Source organism: Odocoileus virginianus, chromosome 11 (genome assembly GCF_023699985.2).
Source record: "Odocoileus virginianus isolate 20LAN1187 ecotype Illinois chromosome 11, Ovbor_1.2, whole genome shotgun sequence".
Classification (NCBI taxonomy): domain Eukaryota; kingdom Metazoa; phylum Chordata; class Mammalia; order Artiodactyla; family Cervidae; genus Odocoileus; species Odocoileus virginianus.
In genome coordinates, this window is record NC_069684.1 from 35,107,948 (window position 1) to 35,126,675 (window position 18,728).

Sequence of the window (18,728 nt, forward strand, 5' to 3'; positions counted from 1 at the left end):
TCGTCAGCCTCACTTAAAGCTGAGGGGCTGTGAGGCTTGGCGAAGTTGCTAGAAACCTGCCCAAGGTCACGCAGAGATAGGCCGTGGGAAAATCAGGCTTGCAGCTCAGTCTGGAGGGCACTCTGCATCCGACTCTCACCGCCATGGGCCCCTGCAGGCCGCCTCAGCTGTACAGTGGTTCTGTGCAGGCCTGTGGCTGAGACCCCTGGCTCCCCCTGCCACCACCCGCCCCCCCATATCTGATGGCCTCAGCGCATCCTCAGCACTCTACAGACAGGAAGGAAGCACCTCTCCCTAGGAACACCTCCCCCCATCCCCATTCAGCATCAGTGCCACCTTGCACCCTGACCCCTGCCCCATGAGACTTCTCATAGAATCTCCCTATTGGAGCTCCTCAGCCCAGCTCCCCTTTGTTTGGGGACGATGGTGCTGAGAGGCCTCTCAAGGGCCATGGGTGTCTAAGGTGGCCCATGAGGCTGCTTTTTGAGCAGCGACTGGGAAGAGAAGATAATGGAAGAGGTGAGAGGTGGGGGTGAGGCTAGCAAAGCCAGAGGTTCCCAGAGGAGGAATCAGAGAAAAGGAGGCTGGCCAGCAGGAAGGAAAGAGGCGAAGGTAAGCAGGCTGGGAGGTCCCGGGTCCTGTGCCTGAGCATCACCTCCGCTGTCCCCCTGTCGCCCTGCCCCAGGCATCCTCGTTCACATAGACAACCTCCGCTGGGAGGGCGTCCCGTTCATCCTGATGTCAGGCAAAGTCTTGGATGAGAGAGTAAGCTACGTGCGGATCTTGTTCAAGAACCAGGCGTTCTGCGTCCAGAGCGAGAAGCACTGGGTTGCTGCCCAGAGCCGCTGCCTGCCCCGGCAGATCATCTTCCACATCGGCCACGGCGAGCTGGGCAGCCCTGCCGTGCTGGTCAGCAGGAACCTCTTCCGGCCGGCCCTGCCCTCTGCCGGCTGGAAGGAAGTGGAGGGCCGGCCCGGGCTGCGCCTCTTCGGCCTCCCACTCTCCGATTACTACGCCTACAGCCCCGTGCGGGAGCAGGATGCCTACTCCCAGCTCATCTCTCACATCTTCCACTGCCGGAAGGACTCCTTCGTCACCACGGAGAACCTGCTGGCCTCCTGGGCCTTCTGGACACCCTTGCTGGACAGCCTGGCCCACGAGGTCCCGCGCCTGTACCCGGGAGGAGCAGAGAACGGACAGCTGTTGGACTTCGAGCTCAGCGGCGGCCACCTGTCCTTCTCCCAGCCGCTGCCAGAGCAGCTGGTGCCGGGGCCGGACTCCGCCCCACTGCCCAGCGACTTCCAGGTCCTCAGGGCCAAGTACCGAGAGAGCCCGCTGATCTCGGCCTGGCCCGAGGAGCTGATCGCCAGGCTGGCGGGCGACATTGAGGCCGCCGCCGTGCGGGCCGTGCGGCGCTTTGGCGAGTTCCACCTGGCGCTTTCGGGCGGCTCGAGCCCGGTGGCCCTGTTCCAGCAGCTGGCCACAGGGCACTACAGCTTCCCGTGGGCCCACACGCACCTGTGGCTGGTGGACGAGCGCTGCGTGCCACTCTGGGACCCCGAGTCCAACTTCCAGGGCCTGCAGACACACCTGCTGCAGCACGTGCGGGTCCCCCACTACAACGTCCACCCCATGCCTGTGCACCGGCGTCAGCGGCTCTGCGCCGAGGAGGACCAAGGCACCCAGGCCTATGCCGAGGAGATCTCTGCCCTCGTGACCAACAGCAGCTTCGACCTGGTGCTGCTGGGCATGGGCGCCGACGGACACACGGCATCCCTCTTCCCACAGTCGCCCACCGGCCTGGACGGCGAGCAGCTGGTGGTGCTGACCACGAGCCCCTCCAGCCCACACCGGCGCATGAGCCTCAGCCTGCCCCTCATCAACCGCGCCCGGAAGGTGGCCGTGCTGGTCATGGGCAGGATGAAGCGTGAGATCGCTATGCTGGTCAGCCGCGTGGGCCACGAGCCCAAGAAGTGGCCCATCTCAGGCGTCCTGCCAGATTCTGGCCAGCTGGTGTGGTACATGGATTACGACGCATTTCTGGGGTGATGGAACTTTGGCCCTTTGCTCACCCCCATCCTCCCCTTCATTCACCCTCTACCCTCTCAGTCCTGCCCCCCACCCCATCCGCACATGCCGTCCTCTCTGGAATCTGACACCTCAGGGTCAGGCCTCCAGTGGGGAAGGACAAGACCCCATCCCAACCCTGCGGCAGTTCCCATCTAGTGGTGGCGGGCCCCCATGGAACAAGGAAGAGACCGCAGCTCTGCTCTTGAAAATCTACAGATCCAAAAGTCAGGGGAGAAACATCCACCTTAAATAAAGGCCTGCAGCAGTTACATGTGGGCATCCACCAGCACAAACAGGACTGTCTGAAAGCTCCCCGCTGGAGCAGGAGTGCAATCAGGGAGTGGTTAACCAGGAGGTAGGTGTGGGCCAGGCACCTTGAACCGCCTCCAGCAGAAAAGCAGAGCATGAATGGTGGAGCCCAGGTGCCTACCTGGAGCCACGAGCGCCTGCTAGGACCTGCCGCCTCCTCCTCCATCCTTTTCTTCTCCAGCCTCCAGCTCAGCCTGCTATCCGGTCCCCTCCAGGGCCACCTCCATCTGCTCTGCATCTCAGGTCCTGTCTTCCTAGACCTCACCAGGGAGGTCTTCCCACCCGCTCTGCTTCTTTGCTGTCCCTCAGACACCCTAGCAACAAACACTAGGATGTGGAAACGGATCCAGGAATCTTGTGACTGTGCCGTGGAGCTCCTTTTCTCAGTAGGTGGACTTTACCAATGGCAGGAGGCGCCGGTTCCCCAGCTCCGTCAGGGAGGACCCCTGCCCCAGGCACGTGCCCCTGTCTCCAGCCTTGGCCCCACTGGAGCCTGTCTTTTGCGGGGCGGGCGGGCGCCAATAGCGTGGACCTGCCACCACAGCCAGATAGCTCTGCGTGAAACACTGAAACACACTGGACAGAGTTGGTCAGGCCATTCCTGGGATCTGCATTGAAGAGGATCCTTTGTGTCTCAGGGGACTTCCCCAATGAGTGTTTCCACTCTGTGTCCCCTCTTGTTTTACCTGAAAAGATCCAGTTAAATCTTTTTCTTACGGTAACATCTTACCTGGGGGGAGTGAGATGTGACATCAGGGCACCCAGACCATCCAGGCGCTCCGACCCTCACCCAGCTGGATCCAGGCCTTCCTGGCAGGGCGGCTGTGGCCCACGTCAGCAGTGGCTGTCCACCGCCGTCCCAGGGCCTTTGCTGGTTGTCAGCACCAAGAAGGGGCGACTGCTGCCCACCCTCTCACACTACCTCGTGGAGGCATCGGCCTCTTATGTGCCAGCCCCTCCTGCCACTGCTCATCTCACCACTAACACATCACTGAAGATTTGGGGGGGCAGTCCCGGTTGAGCTTCTCATTTAGAGTAAACGGGTGCTCCTGAGAAGCCCTGGACCAATAACAGCTGTTTCTCTGAAACCCCCAAACGGTGGGGGGCATCTACAAAATTCTTTTATAAAAAAGTGAAAATTCTCAAAACATGCTTAATTTCAGCTTTCCACACAGCCCAAGGATAAAGGATAAAGCAGGGTTTTCCGTGGAACAGCTTCCCCATCTTATAGGCACAGTTTGTATCAGATCAGGCAGATACAAAGTGTTAAGGTCACACCAAGGGCTTTCCTGGGCAAGAAGGAGCATCATGAAATGTGTCTTTCAACTTTTTATTGTTTACACTTTCTTCAAGGCTGTTTACACTTCTTCAAGAATTTACAGGAATTCTTGCTTTGGAGATGTGTGCCTGTGAGGTGGGTGCTGGCCAGGGGCTCTGCACATAAAGGTACCTATTAACATTTGGTTTCCCCCAGCCTCCAAAGACCCCATCCAGACAGGATATCAATATTTATGCCCAGAAGACTCACCTGGGCCAATCAGAGCACAATGCCCAGATAGGGAAGTCTCTTCCCTTTCTGAAAATCAGCGTTGTTTAGCTTTGAAGCTTCTGATGGGAGTAAACTAAGGGAGTGGACACGTGGCTGCAGGTGTCACGTCCGGCCGCATGGGGGCGCCCTCAGACCATCCCTGCTGTCTGGACCACAGAGATGCTCATTCCCTGCCTCCCCCCCTCAGGCTCCTGAGCCTCCCTGGATCTGTAGCACTGAGGATCACCCCCTCCCCATCCTCTTCCCCCTCCCCAACCTGTTCCTTAGGAACCTCTGTGAGAAAAAAAGGGACCTGCACGTGCCCAAGTGTCGCTGCAGGATAAGGGACCAGCAAACTTCTGATGTCACCGTTTCTGAGTAACAGCGAGTTACCGTGGGCCTGAGCTGGGCATGTCCTGTTCTGAGAGGAGGGCCTTGCCTCAAAATGCACGTTCATCTTTAGAGAGCGTGCGTAGGGGCCAGGGCCAGGCGGGGGCAGGAAGTGCCAGGGTTTCCTTCCCAGAATCAAGTGCTCTGGGTTTTTTGTTGTTGTTTAATTGGGGTATGGTTGCTTTATAATGTTAGTTTCTGCCGTACAACAGAATAACCAGCTGTTTATACACACATATCCCCTCTCTCTTGTGCTGCTTCTCTGGTGGCTCAGTGGTGAGGAATCCATTGCCATTATGGGAGATGTGGGTTCAATCCCTGGGTCGGGAAGATCTCCTGGAAAAGGAAGTGGCAACCCACTCCAGTATTCTTGCCTGGAGAATCCCATGGACGGGGAGCCTGGCGGACTACAGTCCACGGGGTCACAGAGAGCACGCACACATGCACCTCCCTCTTGCCTTCCTCCCAGCTCCCCCCACCCCGCCCCCCATCCCACCTTTCTAGGAAGTGCTGTCTTAAAGTCACACCAGCGTAGTCCACTGGGAGCCCCTGTCATATTCCCGCTTCCTCCCACTCCCCTTCCCCTTTTCTTTCTCCTATCCTGTGCTGATGGTTTTCAGACTTTCTGGGTCATGATCCACAGCAAGAAACACGCTTTACATCATGAGTCAGCATGAATCTGCATCTCAAGTAAAAGTTCCATAAATGAATTCTCATCCTGAAAATTCTGGATACCTTATTTTTAAAAAAAAAAATTTTTTTAAATGCTGCTTATAATTCACTAAATCAAGCTGGTCCATAGTTTGAAACGTGCTACTCTAATCTGACTTTACCCTGTTGTGTAAGCCGAGGTCCCAAGGGTTGGAAGGGAGCACGGGCACCAAGCCCACACAGGGATGCTCATGAGCACTCTGGAACTGGTACCCAGGCTTCCTGTTCCCACAGCTTCATGCCTCAGGCTGGTCCCAGCTGATGCTGCTGCAGCCTCTGTGGTGGGATGCTGACTGCTCCCATCATGAGGAAGGGGAGGAGTGGGTGATGGAAGACACATCAATTGGAGCCCCAGGGCTTCTGGAAGCGGTGATCATGTGTCCTATAGAAAGGGGTAATGTGTCCTATACAGAGGGTGGCAGACTCAGCACTAAACGTTTTCCGCTGTATGGTCTTGTTTAGTCTTTACAACAACCCCGTGAGGAGGTGGAGGAATCCTGATTGACCGATGACTTTGAAGTTGAAACTGGAGTTGTCTAATGACAACAGGCCAGTTGTAAACTGAAGTGGCCCACAGGGGTCTAGACATGTGCTCCCAGCCATTCTGCAGCGCCACCTCCTTCCCAGGGAGCCCAGCGCAGCTCCCAGAGTTTCCCAGACAGAGCCCAGGCAGCTGCAGCGGCCCTGCAGGCCTGTGACAGGAGGCTGGCTTACATCCTCCTCTCTGAAGCAGGCTTATTACCAGTTGCTGCAGGGAGAGATTTAGGGACTTTCCTAGCTGCTATGAGCTAGATTCTGATGTTGCTCAGGGAGCAAAGTTTCCTGCCAACCGCAAGTTAGGACAGTCCTGTCCTTCTGCCCCACTTCTTGTTCCTCTGCCGACAGTGCTTTCTTTCCAGTCCCGGGCCTCCCGGGGACCAGCACAACCCGGGCTCTGCCAGCGGGTGGTATTTCAGAACACTCCCTTGGGGACTCTTGTTCCAGAGCTCATGGGCCCCTTCTCCCCGGTCTGGGACCTTCCTCCTCCCCGTTTGTGTAGAGAACCAGACAGTGTGGCTGAGAAAGGGAGGGAGACGCTTCCGCAGAAACTTAAGGGGCGGTTTCCTACAAGTCAGTTTTCAGAAACAGATTTTTTTTTCTCGACAAAAATACACACAGCCTCACAGAAGCAGCCTCTGCATCAGCTTTACCAGCTCTATTTTTATCTTAAGCAGACGGGGACCCATGGACCTCAGTCCACTCCGGGCAGCGTGTCTGTGTCCAAGAATGAACGAGTCACAGGAAAGGCCAGTGGTGACAGAAGCGTGAGGGGGCCGTGGTGGCAGGTCCCCGAGATCAGTGTCTGCCTGCCCCACAAAAGATAGATTCCAGCGGGGCCGAAGCCTTGAGAGGCGCTGTGTCCCACGGTGGCCGCCTGCATGGCCCAGTAGGGGCCATCAGCTCCCCCTCATCCCTCTCCCAGCCTTCCCACCGCCCCGCCGGGAGCCTCCCACTTCCCCTTGAGGTTGCAGCTGTGCACGTGGCGGTCGAGAGTCCCACGAGGAAGAGGGCGGGTCCTCCAGCCTCATCCGTGTTTGGTCTGCGCCTGGGGACAGCATTGGAGGGATCCGCAGTGAAGTCAGCTCTCAGGGAGGCCCTGTGTTTTGACTGAGGTCGTGGATGCATTCCTCCAAGAACCCCGCCTTTCCCCCTCCCCCACTGCGCCCCACTGATGGGCCAGCGTCGGCTGAGGCATCAGCCTGCCAGTCCTGGGTCCCTCTTCCATTGCTCACTTGGAGGTTGGAGCTGGGCACCAGCATGTCCTCTGTGGTCCTTGGCTGCATACTGCGTCGCTTCCACATGAGATAAAAATCCCGCTTCCTGCTTTCCTGCTCTAGAGGCCTTCCCAGGGCCAGGCATCTTCACCAGGGGAAGCCACTGGGGACCCACACCAGCCTGTGTTCTTGGAAGACGTGCATCTTCCAGGGCACCCTGGGACCCCTCTCCAGGGGTGCAGACTCCTGGCCTCTGGCTATCAGCACTCCAGATGGGGCTGGAGTGAGAAATTCCAAGGATTGCTCAGCTCATTGCAAAGCCAGGTGCACACTCACAAACACTGTCAGCACAGGAGAAAAGTGACGTGAGACTAGAGGAGGCACTTCTGGCCTCACAACAAGCTGGAGGAGTTGGGGGGATGATCCCTTTGATGAACTGTCCTCTCCAGCCAACTTTTGGGAGCCCATCTCTTTTGTAAAGTAGATGCCAGTGCTGTATCTGCATGGGACCATAGATGGGGAGGGGTGGAGATCTCAATTAAGTATGCTGCTTTTATTCTTGGTGGTTCTTTATTCTTGATGGTCTTTGCCTTCCTCTCAGGTGTTTTAAAGGAAATCTCTGCATCTTTTCTGTCCCTCTGGCATGGGAAGGGATAAATACATTTCCATTCACTGAAAGTTGCATGGAATATGGTTCCGTGGCTGGTAGCTTTAGAAACAGAAGTGTAAACAGAACTACATATATTCATCAGTTTGGGTCCTTAGCTGTACCCCACAGATGTGTCGAAAGGTCGGTTATAAATGGTACGAGGTACTCGAGTATAAGAGGGAAGGATCCTGGAGAAGCTGGTAATCAAGTCTGAATGCGCGTCTCTGAGACAGGACCTGTACAGTCTGCCCCACCCCTCGGTTTGGAAGAAGGGGATGAGAGCAGACATCAAGGGGCCTCTGCCGGCTCCGAGAGCCAGTGCTTCCCGAGCCTGAGTGAAGGTTTTCAGCCTCCTTGGTGCTGTGTCTAGCAGCTGTTGCCAAAAAAGAGTCCTGGATGGGGGGTGTGGGCTCTGAAATCATGGCGTGTTGTAATCTGGGTTGTGTCCATGCGTTCTGTCCCGTGCGGGAAAGCAGCAATCCAAACAGGATTTTTCTTGGGAGGGAAGAGAGACAGGCAAGCTGTTACCTCGGAGGGACTGTCTGTTCCCCTGGGTAGTGGAAGACCATGATCATGACCCCCCCTCCTCCCCCGACCCCGGCCAATGGCGTGAACATGCTACACCTTTCTGCAGAAAGAGCAACTGCTCCTGGCTTTTATGGAAACACTGAACACTTTTAACGCTGCCTCTGACAACGAGACATATTCAGATCAGAGTTTTTAAAATGCCTTTTTTGTATAACAAATGTACCATCTATTTTTTAAACAATAAAATTGTTTCCCCCAAATCCCTGTTCTTTATTTTTTCTGGGAGATGGAGTGTGACGGGCTGTGTGTATGCTCGGAAGGTGTGTGGTGAGGCAGACCCAGTTACCCTGCACCTATCACAGGTGGATCTGAGCAACCAGCCGGTCCCCACTTGCTTGAGGGTCCCTTGGACTCCTGGGAGAGACAGTGGGGGTTAAGACAGCTGGGTTTCATAAGTTCACAAGCAGCCTGAGGGACGTCGTCTCCCCGTCAGCCTACCTGGCAGACCACTCAGGCAGCAGGCCTCGCCTGGAGGGCATTCACTGTGGTGTCTGAGGTGGGTGTCGGTCGGGGCACCTTTGGAAGCATCAGTATTTCGGTAAAATAATACATACTCATCATAAGTGAATTCATACATTGCCAAAAAGCACACAAATGAATGTTAAATCACTGCAGTCCAGTCCCCTCCCTGCAGAAATGTTAGCAGAGCAATATTAGCAGAGGTGACCCAAAGCTCACGTCCTCACTGAGCTTCTGCTCCTCATGTTCTTGATCCTTCCGTGCGCCCTTTATTTGGGAGGTCCACCGTCCACCCCTCTTCAAGTTCCTCTTTCTCCTCCACGCCCTCCTCACTAGCAGATTTCTCAGTGGCCTCGCAGTCACTTCTAGCCTCACATTCTGTTTGGAGTGGTCTCCGAGGTCACCTCTGATCCACTGGACACCACCACACCTCAAGGTGGCCGCCACGCACCACTAAGAGTCCACTGCTTCCACAGCAGCGGCCAACACAGCCCAGGCAGGAGACCTCATTTCACTGATGGTCAAGAGGTGACCGTCAGCAAGACCTGTTGGCTACCACCAAATCTGGGGGCCAAGACAGAGTCTGCCGACCCTGAGAGCAAAGCCCTGGCGGGGGTCAGGGGACCTGGCTTTCACTGCTGTCTCCTTGTCTTCCTTGATTCTCTTTGTGATTGTCTTTACCAGGGGGCCCCCAAAGCTGGGGTCTGTCCCCATTCTTACTTCCAATCAAGAGGGGAGGCAGTTTGGAAAAACTGAATTTTCTCATTTGAATTTTCATTTATGTAAAAAAAAGACACCATTAAGGGACTTCCTTGTTGGTCCAGGGGTTAAGACTCCTTGCTTCCCACTGCAAGGAGAACAAGTTCCATCCCTGGTCAGAGAACTAAGATCCTGCATGTTGCACGGCATGGCCAAAAAAGTTTAAAAAAATTAAAAACAGAAAGTTGTCTGCAGTGCCTGCCATCCTACCTAGTAGTTTTTTCATGTTCAGTAACCTCCCTTCCTCAGGAGATGCTCTCTGTGTCACACGGTTTTGTAGCCTTTATTTTTTATGTTTGTCTTATTGTGAGCCTTCTCCACGCATCCTCATGGTCTTCATACTTGGTTTCCGCACAAGTGTGAGATCCACTGATGGGAAGCATACTTGAAGCATGTCCCCTCCTCAGCTGTTGAACATTTAAGTTATTTTTAGTATTTATCAGATGGCACTAGTGGTAAAAAAAAAAACCCACCTGCCAACACAGGAAATGTAAGAGACGTGGGTTCAATCCCTGGTCAGGAAGATCCCCTGGAGAAGGAAGTGGCAACCCACTCCAGTATTCTTACCTGGAGAATTCCATGGACTGAGGAGCCTGGTGGGCTAGAGTGAGGTTTAAAATGACCCAGTACTTGTGAACCTGCTTTGTAATCGAGAAACAAACCCTGATATGACAATAATTATAATCACAATAATAAGCAATGGCCTAGGAAGGAAAGGAGATGCAAAAGGAAGCTGGAAACCTCTAGGGCAGAAGAGAGAGGAGGGAACCACGGGGTCAGTATGGTCACAGGCTGTGTCCCCAGCACAACCCCTGAAAGAGAAGTGAGAAGAGGCTGCAGGCCAGGGTGACGGGCCCAGAAATCTCCTGGTGGTCCAGTGGCTAAGACTCCAAGCTCCTAATGCAGGAGGCCTGGGTTTGATCCATGGTCAGGGAACTAGATCCAATGTGTCTCAGCTAAGACCTCAACTAAAAGATCCTGCCTACTGCAACTAAGGCCTGGAACAGACCAATAAATAAAAAAAATTAAAAAAAAAAAAAGTTCTTGAGCCTGGGTTCCACACTTTGGGTTTTCAAGCCCCCAGATTCCCAGGCTGCAGGCTACTTTGTTCCTGAAAGGTAGCCATGACTTGCTGTTTTAACCCAGACTCCTTCAGTTGCAAGTGACAGAAACCCAACTCAAACTAGATCTGAAAGAAGGATGTCCTGGCTCTGCTCTTTGGAAGGGCCAGGGTGGGGCAGATTCAGTGGGACCAAAGTCAGGGAAGTCAGCCAATGCTGTTAGGCTCCTCTTTCATTGGGGCTGCCAGGTTAGCAAATAGATCTACAGGACACCTAGTGAAGTTTGTTTCAGGTAAAGAACAAATAAAATTTTATTTTTTTAAATGTTTTTAATTGCTAGTTGACTATTAAGGATTTTTAAAAAATATTTATTTGGCTGCATTGAGTCTTAGTTGTGACATGCAGAATCTAATTCCTTGACCAGGAATCAAACCCAGGCCTCTTGCATTGGGAGCACAAAGTTGGGCCACTGGACCAGCAGGGAGGTCCCCAAGTATCATTTTAGTAGCAGTATGTCCCAGGAAACACTTGGGATGGACTTAGACTAAGACATTATTTGTTGTTCACTTGAAATGCAGGTGGCTCAGTGGTAAAGAATCCACCTGCAATGCGGGAGATGTGGCTTTGATACTTGGGTCGGGAAAATCCCCTGGAGAAGGAAATGGGAATCCATTCCAGTATTCTTGTGGGAAATCCCATGGACAGAGGAGCCTGGCAGGCCACAGTCCATGGGGTTGCAAGAGTCAGACATGACTTAGCGACTAAACACACATGCACACAGGAAACGCAAATTTCCCAGGGTGTTCTGTGTTTCATCTGGCGACTCTCCTGTGCATGGTGGCCTCAATCCTGCCTCGATACATGACCTTCTTGTGAGGGATCGTGGCTGCCAACAGCTCACAGCATCTCAATGACCCGGGATGCCCAGGGGAGAGACAACCTCGGGCTCATGGCTCTGCCTGGGATACCCTAGGGAGGACTTTACTGGCTCCCGCAAGGGTCACTGTGGTGTCAGCACCAGGAGGGGCCTAGAGGGCCCACTCACATCTCTCCCCCTCATCAGAGCACCCCGTAGATTCTTGGATATGAACAGTTATGAACAGTTGAGGTTTTCTTGATGTTTGTCATGTGCTGTGCAATCAATGTAACCTCAAGGCAAGGACTATGCGCCCTTTTCTTTGTAATTTGTGTGTGTGTGTGTGTGTGTGTGTCTGTGTGTCTGTGCAAAGGCTGTTCTTTAGCTGCAGCAAGCGAGGGTTACTCTCTAGCGGTGCATGGGCTTCTCATTCCAGTGGCTTTTGTTGCAGAGCGCAGGCTGTAGAGCACGCGGGGTCAGTAGTTGCGTCTCACGGACTTAGTTACTTTGTGGCACGGGGGGTATTCCTGGACCAGGAATCGAACCTGTGTCCCCTGCATGGGCAGGCAGATTCTTAACCCTGGTTGTGGTGGTGGTGGTTATTTAGTCGCTAGGTCGTGTTCAACTCTTTTACGACCCTGTGGACTTTAGCCTGTGGGATTTCCCAGGTCAGAATACTGGAGTGGGCTGCCATGTCCTTCTCCAGGGTATCTTCCTGACCCCGGGATCAAACTTGTGTCTCTTGCACTGATAGGCAGATTCTTGACTGCTGAGCCACTGAGGAAGCTCCCTTAACCACTGACCGTCAAATCCTGTGCTCCCCTGTCTAATCAGATCCCTGCCCCAAAGCCCCTCCTCATGGGAATTCAGGTAGCACCCAGCTCTGGACTTATCCCTGGATGAGGTTGGGGGGGCAGATATTCCATCCCTGGGGTGTTGCGATCAGCACGAGGGTCTTTCCCAAAAGGAGAAGCAGCAGCACCCAGATCCACGTGGACCTACCACTCGAGCTGAAGGCACATTGGAGAGCTTCAAACTTTTCACCTGGTGCTTCCCAGGCCTTGGGAATCAGGGCCATCTAGTGAACAGAAATAACCACTTTAGCAGTTGTTATTCTGTGTTCTGGAGAGGGAACATCCACCCAAAAGTTTTTCTAATCATCAAGCTATTTCAGAAGTAAGTCATCCCCCAAGAAACCCAAGCCGAGAGTTGTGTTTACAACCAGCCTTGCAGGCCATCCGCTCCGCCGCCCACCTGTGTTCGGGAGCAAAGTTAGAAGGTGAGGCGAGAGGGCGTGTCCACCGGTGTCCCCTCGCTCCTGAAAATAAACCTGACCAGAGTGCTCTACTTGCCCCCACCTCCCCAGCAAACGCTAAAATTACTCTTAGTGCCTCAAAAATTCCAGGGCCACCACAGCCTCCCCAGTCTTAGCCGTGGTTTGATTCCTTGCAAATATTATGACTTCATGGGCTGCCGTGGAAGGTTTTCACAAAATCCTAAAAGGCGGGGTAGACACCAGAGACAGCAGAGGTGCAGTTGCCCAGCTCTTGAATTTTATTTTTTATTATTAAAAGACACATTTATTGTTTTAAATTGAAGACAATCTCTGATATGTATGAGTTGTAACTGCTCTTAAGTAAGTGCTACAGAAAATATCCTGCATTAGAGCAGAGCTATGGTCTCTCTTTAACTTTCTTTACTATTTCTAAGCAGTTTTCGTTGTCCGAAGAGAACATTCATGAGTTCTTAATCAGTCATTTGTTGAGCACCTACTATGAGTAGCATTGTGCTACGTGAAGTGGACAAAAGTCAAGGAAGACCTGATCCTGGCTCCTGTATGTGACAGTCGGGTTAGAGAGAGGAGACATGTGCAATCGGCTTATAGATTCAGGCCAGCTCTTGAATCTGAGCTGCCGTCCAAGCTGGTCGAACTGAACAGATGAGCTATGTGTGGCTGCAGGTGCCATACACTAGTCACTTTCGGCAGGATGGTCCCTGGGCTGGACCTCAGGCAACCTGGAGACAGTTTGGGGCCCAGGGCCTGCTGCAGCCTCCCCTCTGAGGGTCGTGTCTGCATGGTCTGCCCGTGTCACAGCCTCTGCCCTCTGCCCTGGGATGGCCACCTGGTGACTCACAAATAAGCTCCATTTTTCCTAAAAGGGACTCTTGTAGCGTGTCTCTTCTCTCCTCCACAGTCTCCAGTCCTCCTTGCCCCCTCCTTCTTCAGCCCCCTGGAATCCACCCAGCAGCTCCCCAAAGGGATGCCCCTCCGCCTGCTCCACCTGAACTCCAGGCTGGGACCTGGGGCCTCATTCAATGCCCGGGAGGCAGCTGAACACAGCCCAGCAGCTGTGGCATCAGGCTTTGCCACATCCTCTTTCATCTGTCTCAATATTTAGTTATCAGTGTTGAGCCCAGGAGAGAGGAGGCCCATGGCAGGCCCTGGCCCGGGGCCTGGGGTGCTGAGCGAGCTTAACACTATGTGGTTCACCCTCCCTCTCCCTTTCTTCCCTCCCTCACCCCCGACCATGAGGAGGCCAGTCCTCCTCCTCCACCCTGGAGAGGTCCAGGGAGAGGAGGTAATACAGGAAGGGTCTTCTGTTTGCCTACCTCTGCATCCTGCCCCACCCCTACCCTGGTCTGGGCCCCAGGAGGTTGCATGGACTGCATCTTATGCTCCCTAGGCCCCCCGGCTCCAGTTGGATCCATCAGTGGAACAGGAGCGACAGAGTAATTTATTACCCCAGCTGTGAAGGGTCCCCTGGGTTGGCTGCGTCCTTAAAGGAAGGTCACAGCGCTTATGCAGCCAGACTCCCTGCGTATCTCTCCCCCTTGAGGTCCTAGCGCTTGTTCCCTGGCACCAGCCCTTCAGGCCTAGGGGTGGAACCAGCCCTCCACCCAGTCCGAAAGCAGTACTGCCCCCCTCATGGACCCAGGCGTCTGTAAAGAGCCCCCTTTGCAGCTCTTCTCAAATTAGCCTTAATTTGTGTGAGCTTGGACTGGCCTGAAGCCTGGACTGATACACTTTCCTTGGAATTTTCTACCTGGAGCTGGTGGAAAAGAGTGTTTTTCCTGTGACTCAGAGCTGTTTATGTGTTTGCCTGGGGAGCAGGCAGCCAGGCCTCCTGTCCCAGAGAAAGAAGCCACTTAGACAAGAGGCACAGAGTTCCAAACATCCCTGTCACCCCCAGGCTTGCCCCACCCATGTCTTCCCAGTGTTGTGAACCAATCCATCCCACTTCTTTTTCCAACTTAAGATAATATGGATTGGATTTTTGTCAGCAACTGCATTGTATAGTGGAGAGATTATTCTTTTTTTTTTTTTTTTTGGAGATATTATTCTAACACTACATTGAAAGTCTGAAGAGAGGCATGATGGAGGCCATGGCAGAGCCAGGAGGGCTTCCTGGAGGACGAGGTGAGTTGAGTCCTGAGGGTTAGTACAAGTTCAGGTGAAGCAACCTGAATTGGGTTCGGGGGGCCACAAAGAGTCCTGTGCTGCCGAGGGTGACAGTGCAAGTGACCACTGTGGGCAACAGAGGCGACAGAGGCGACAGAGGCCAGACCTTTGGGCCTTGAAGGCCAGCCAAGGAGTGTGGACATTACCCCAGGTCGATCTCAGCTTTTCAGATTTCTCGAAAACGTCACTACACAGAGTTGGGAGAACTTGAACCACAGGACAAACAAAGCACCACCTCCTAGGACAAAATCTGTGCTCTAGGAGTTGGAGGAAAATATTTTTATGCTAAAACAAACCTGGAGCAGAAAGTAAAATTCCACCCCTTCCCAATATAAAGCACGAGACTCCAAAGATATCTCATGGTGGTCAGGATGATTTGGGGAGGAAATCTGGAGCATCAGTTCCTGGGATAGTGGGGTCATCAAGGGGGCTGCTAACCGGAGAGGGGTCCAGCCGGGTCTGGCTGTGTTGTGAAGGCTCAGCAAGACGGGGATCACCCAGACCACCCGGCCCTGCAATCATCCATCCATCATCCATCATCCATCCATTCATCCCACACACAACTCATCACTGTGGTGAATGCTGGGGACCCAGACATGAACAAGGCAGGCAGGGTTCCCTCTTCCACACCAGCAAGTGATCTGTTGTGTGATGCCCCCTCCCCACTGGGCTTCCCTGGTGGCTCAGTGATAAAGAATCTGCCTGCCAATGCAGGAGACATGGGTTCAATCCCTAGGTTGGGAAGATCCCCTGGAGGAAGAAATGGCAACCCACTCCGGTATTCTTGCCTGGAGAATCCCATGGACAGAGGAGTCTGGCAGGCTACAGTCCACGGGGTCACAAAGAGTCAAACACTGAGCATGCACGCACATACCTTCCTCATTAGCCCAGCAAGGGTCAGCTACTCATCTCTATGGCCTTATAAACAGTTGGCGCCCTTTAAGTGCTTGCTGACTGAGTCAGTAGTGCCTCAGGATGTTGCGTGAGGTTGTGTGGCCCTGTGTTTTGGATCAGCGGAGAGGCCTGGCTCCAAGAGGTCCCGGCTCCGACTCTGCCCACACGGCAGCTCCCCCTCGGGAGGCTCTCCTGCCAAGAGTGATTTCCTTCAGGGCCCGAGGCCTGTCCAAACAGCAAGGGTGTGCAACGTAGCCTGTGGTATGGTTTCCGCCCCTCGGTAGTGTGCTGGGAGCAAGTAAGCAGATCCTACCGTCCTGGGCCTCTCCAGGGTCCCTGGGAGGAGACAGCACGCTATGGGCTTAAGGGTTGGGCCCTGGAGTCAGAAACATCTGGGTTCAGATCCCAGCCCTGATGCTCAGGGGCAGTGACAGCCCAGCTTCACCACTATGAACCTCAGTCTCCTCTTCTGCTGACTGGGAGGGTCAACCCAGCTTTGTGGGGAGGAAGCCCCGAGCCTGGGTTTCACGTGGTTTCATGGGCCCTTCAGGAGAGACCCATGGCCAGAGGCACGGGCTCCAGTGAGAGCAGGTAGTGTGTCCCCCACCACACCCGTTCATCACACAGTAGGGGTCTCTCGGGTGCCGGGGCCTTCGTCTCACACAAAGTGGGCTCTCAAGTGCTGACCTGGGGTGGGACCAGCAGGAGTCCGTGAGAGGCGGCAGTTCTGGAGTCCTGGAGAGCAGGCCAGGGGGCCAGGAAACACTGCACAAGTGGGGAACCTCAAATTAGGTGTTCAGGAAACACTGCCGACTGATGTCACACTCACCACCCATGTTTGCTGAGCACCTACTGTGTGCCGGGCACTGTGCGCGGGGCCTCAGATGGGGTGGAACCTTCCTCAGGGCTCCCCATCTGGTGGGGGAGAGCCTGGCCTGGTGCGGGGGTCAGGAAAGACTGCTGTGGGCCTCGGCTCAGCCCTTCCCGTGTGTGGGCCTCGGTTTCATGATCCACAAGCCGGGGAAACTGGAGCTGCCAGAACCCCAGAGGATGGTTCTTATTGTGGTCCATGCACGGGCTGGAAAAGAATTTCCAGACATGAGGCAGAATGAGAGGCGAGCAGAGTTTATTAGAGTGGGAGACGCTGTTAGAACAGCAGGCTCGCTCGAGGGAGAGTCGAATCTTTTCACAGGTTAGTAGCCAAATTTTCAGAGCTTCAAGATAAAGAAATTCTTACTGGAATGGTGGCATTAGGTAATTAGTTAGGATGCTATAGGGTGGGTGGGTATTTTACCTAATGTGGGATCAGGGGACTGGCTGGTTTAGATCCGGAGGCTCACAGCAAAAGTTGCTATGGAACTTGATCAGTCCCAGAGATTTTTATCCTGTGACCTTGGTGCAGGGCTTCACACCTGTGACCTTGGTATAGGGCACCACAGTTCTCTCTCGGGTCCTGGCAGCCCTGATGGGATGTGACTCCCAGGTCTCCCTCCCCAGGGGCCTACTGATGACCTGGAAGCCCCTGGAAAGTGCAGAGTCTTCGAGAGTGTGGCTGGGGAGGCCAATTTGCCAGCAAAGCTGTCCATCCAGCAGTCAGTCCTTCCTCCTGTACTTGCCAACGTGCCCAGGCTTCAGCTCCACCTCCCAGGGATCACCTGGAACCTAGAAGTCCCAAGGGAAGACCGATCTTCTCTCTTGGGTCTTAGCTGTAGTCTCTATGTCCTTCCCAGCTGCCCTGGGGGACAGAGGGGACCTCCACACATGCACAGGGCTTCCCAGATGGCTCAGCGGTAAAGAATCCACCTGCCAATGCAGGAGATGCCAGTTCAGTCCCTGGGTCAGGAAGATCCCCTGGAGTGAAAGTGAAAGTACCATAGCTTGTCAGGCTCCCCTGTCCATGGAATTCTCCAGGCAAGAATATTGGAGTGGGTAACAGTTCCTTTCTCCCCTGGTGTAGCAAATGCCAACCCACTCCAGTATTCTTGCCTGGAACATTCCATGGACAGAGGAGCCTGGTAAGTTACAGTCCATGGGGTCGGAAAGAGTCGGAGATGATGGAGCACACACATGCTCCACACCGGCACAAGCTACAGAGTCAGTGGGGAACATTCTTGCAACTGTCCCTTTGGGGCAGAGAGAAACCAGCGCAGGTTGACAATCATGTATGTGTCTTCAGGCACCCGCAGCAGAGTCTCTCAGATATGGCTTCCAGACAGAGCTCAGCCCGCTCTTGGTACATGCCAGCTGCCTGGGTGGTCTGGTATCAGAATGAAATCCAGAGGCCAGAAGGAGCCTGGGTTCAAGTTGCCACCAATTTCCGGCAAGTTCCTTCTGGAGCTTCAGGCAAACCTACTGGCTGAGTAGGAAAGAAATAGACCCTTCACTTGAAACCAGATGTTAGCATCTGTCCAGGAAGCCTGGAGTGCTTCAGTCCATGGGGTCGGACACGACTGAGCTGAACTGAACTGCACCAGCCCAGGAAGCGGACTCCCCCCTCCTTTCCCCCCCCCTTCCTCCCCGCTCCAATCCTAACTTGCAGGCTGGGTCAGCCACCTCCCCACCACACGGCAGACGAAGACCCTGTTCAGAGGAAGCAGCTTCTTAGCGGGCACCTAAAAATATTGACTTGGGTTTTTTTTCTTTAAATAGAAAGGAAATTCAGCTCACTCCACCCCAGTCCTCCTCCTGCTGGGTAGTGAGTGGGCACCCTGGAGACCTCACCCAGACTCAGCTTCCCCGACACTGAGCAGCTACAGCGGTCTGGGAGATGGAGCTAGGACAGGGTGGAGGACAGGGAGGGACTCGCCCACTCCTGAGGGCAGATTCCTGGGGCAGGGTGGGAGGGCCTGGCTGACTGTTTTTAAAAAACTTATTTGACTGCGCCATGTCTGTTTCTTTCAGCATGCAGTATCTTTCCTTGCAGCAGTCGAACCCCGAATTGTGTCATGTGGGATCTAGTTCCTTGATCAAGGATGGAACCCACACCTCCTGAAATGGGAGCATGGGGTCTTAGCCACTGGACCATCAGGAAAGTCACAGACCCAATGTCCAAAGCACCATAAGTCCGGAGGCCCTGGGCATCTCTGTGACCTAGAAATCACAGGATGAAGGCATAAATGACCTCTGATGCCCCAGGACACCTGGCTTACTGACCTGGTCTCCTCTAGATCTTCTAGGCACCTGGCAGCCGGGCAGGAGCTCTCCCTCTGGCTCAGGCCCCGGGGCTCTGTGCTCTGCCTG

The 18,728-nt window shown here is 54.2% G+C and overlaps 1 protein-coding gene across 2 annotated transcripts in view; it reads left to right on the forward strand.

Annotated features, from left to right (window-relative positions):
* The window catches only part of H6PD (hexose-6-phosphate dehydrogenase/glucose 1-dehydrogenase), a 40,123-nt gene extending 31,924 nt beyond the window's left edge, over nucleotides 1–8,199 (forward strand). For both annotated transcript variants that reach the window (XM_020882264.2, XM_020881552.2), the window contains exon 5: nucleotides 686–8,199. In XM_020882264.2, the coding sequence (XP_020737923.2) occupies nucleotides 686–2,049 (1,364 nt within the window). In that variant the 3' untranslated portion in view covers nucleotides 2,050–8,199. The remainder of the gene's footprint in view (nucleotides 1–685) is intronic.
* The last annotated feature ends 10,529 nt before the right edge of the window (nucleotides 8,200–18,728 follow it).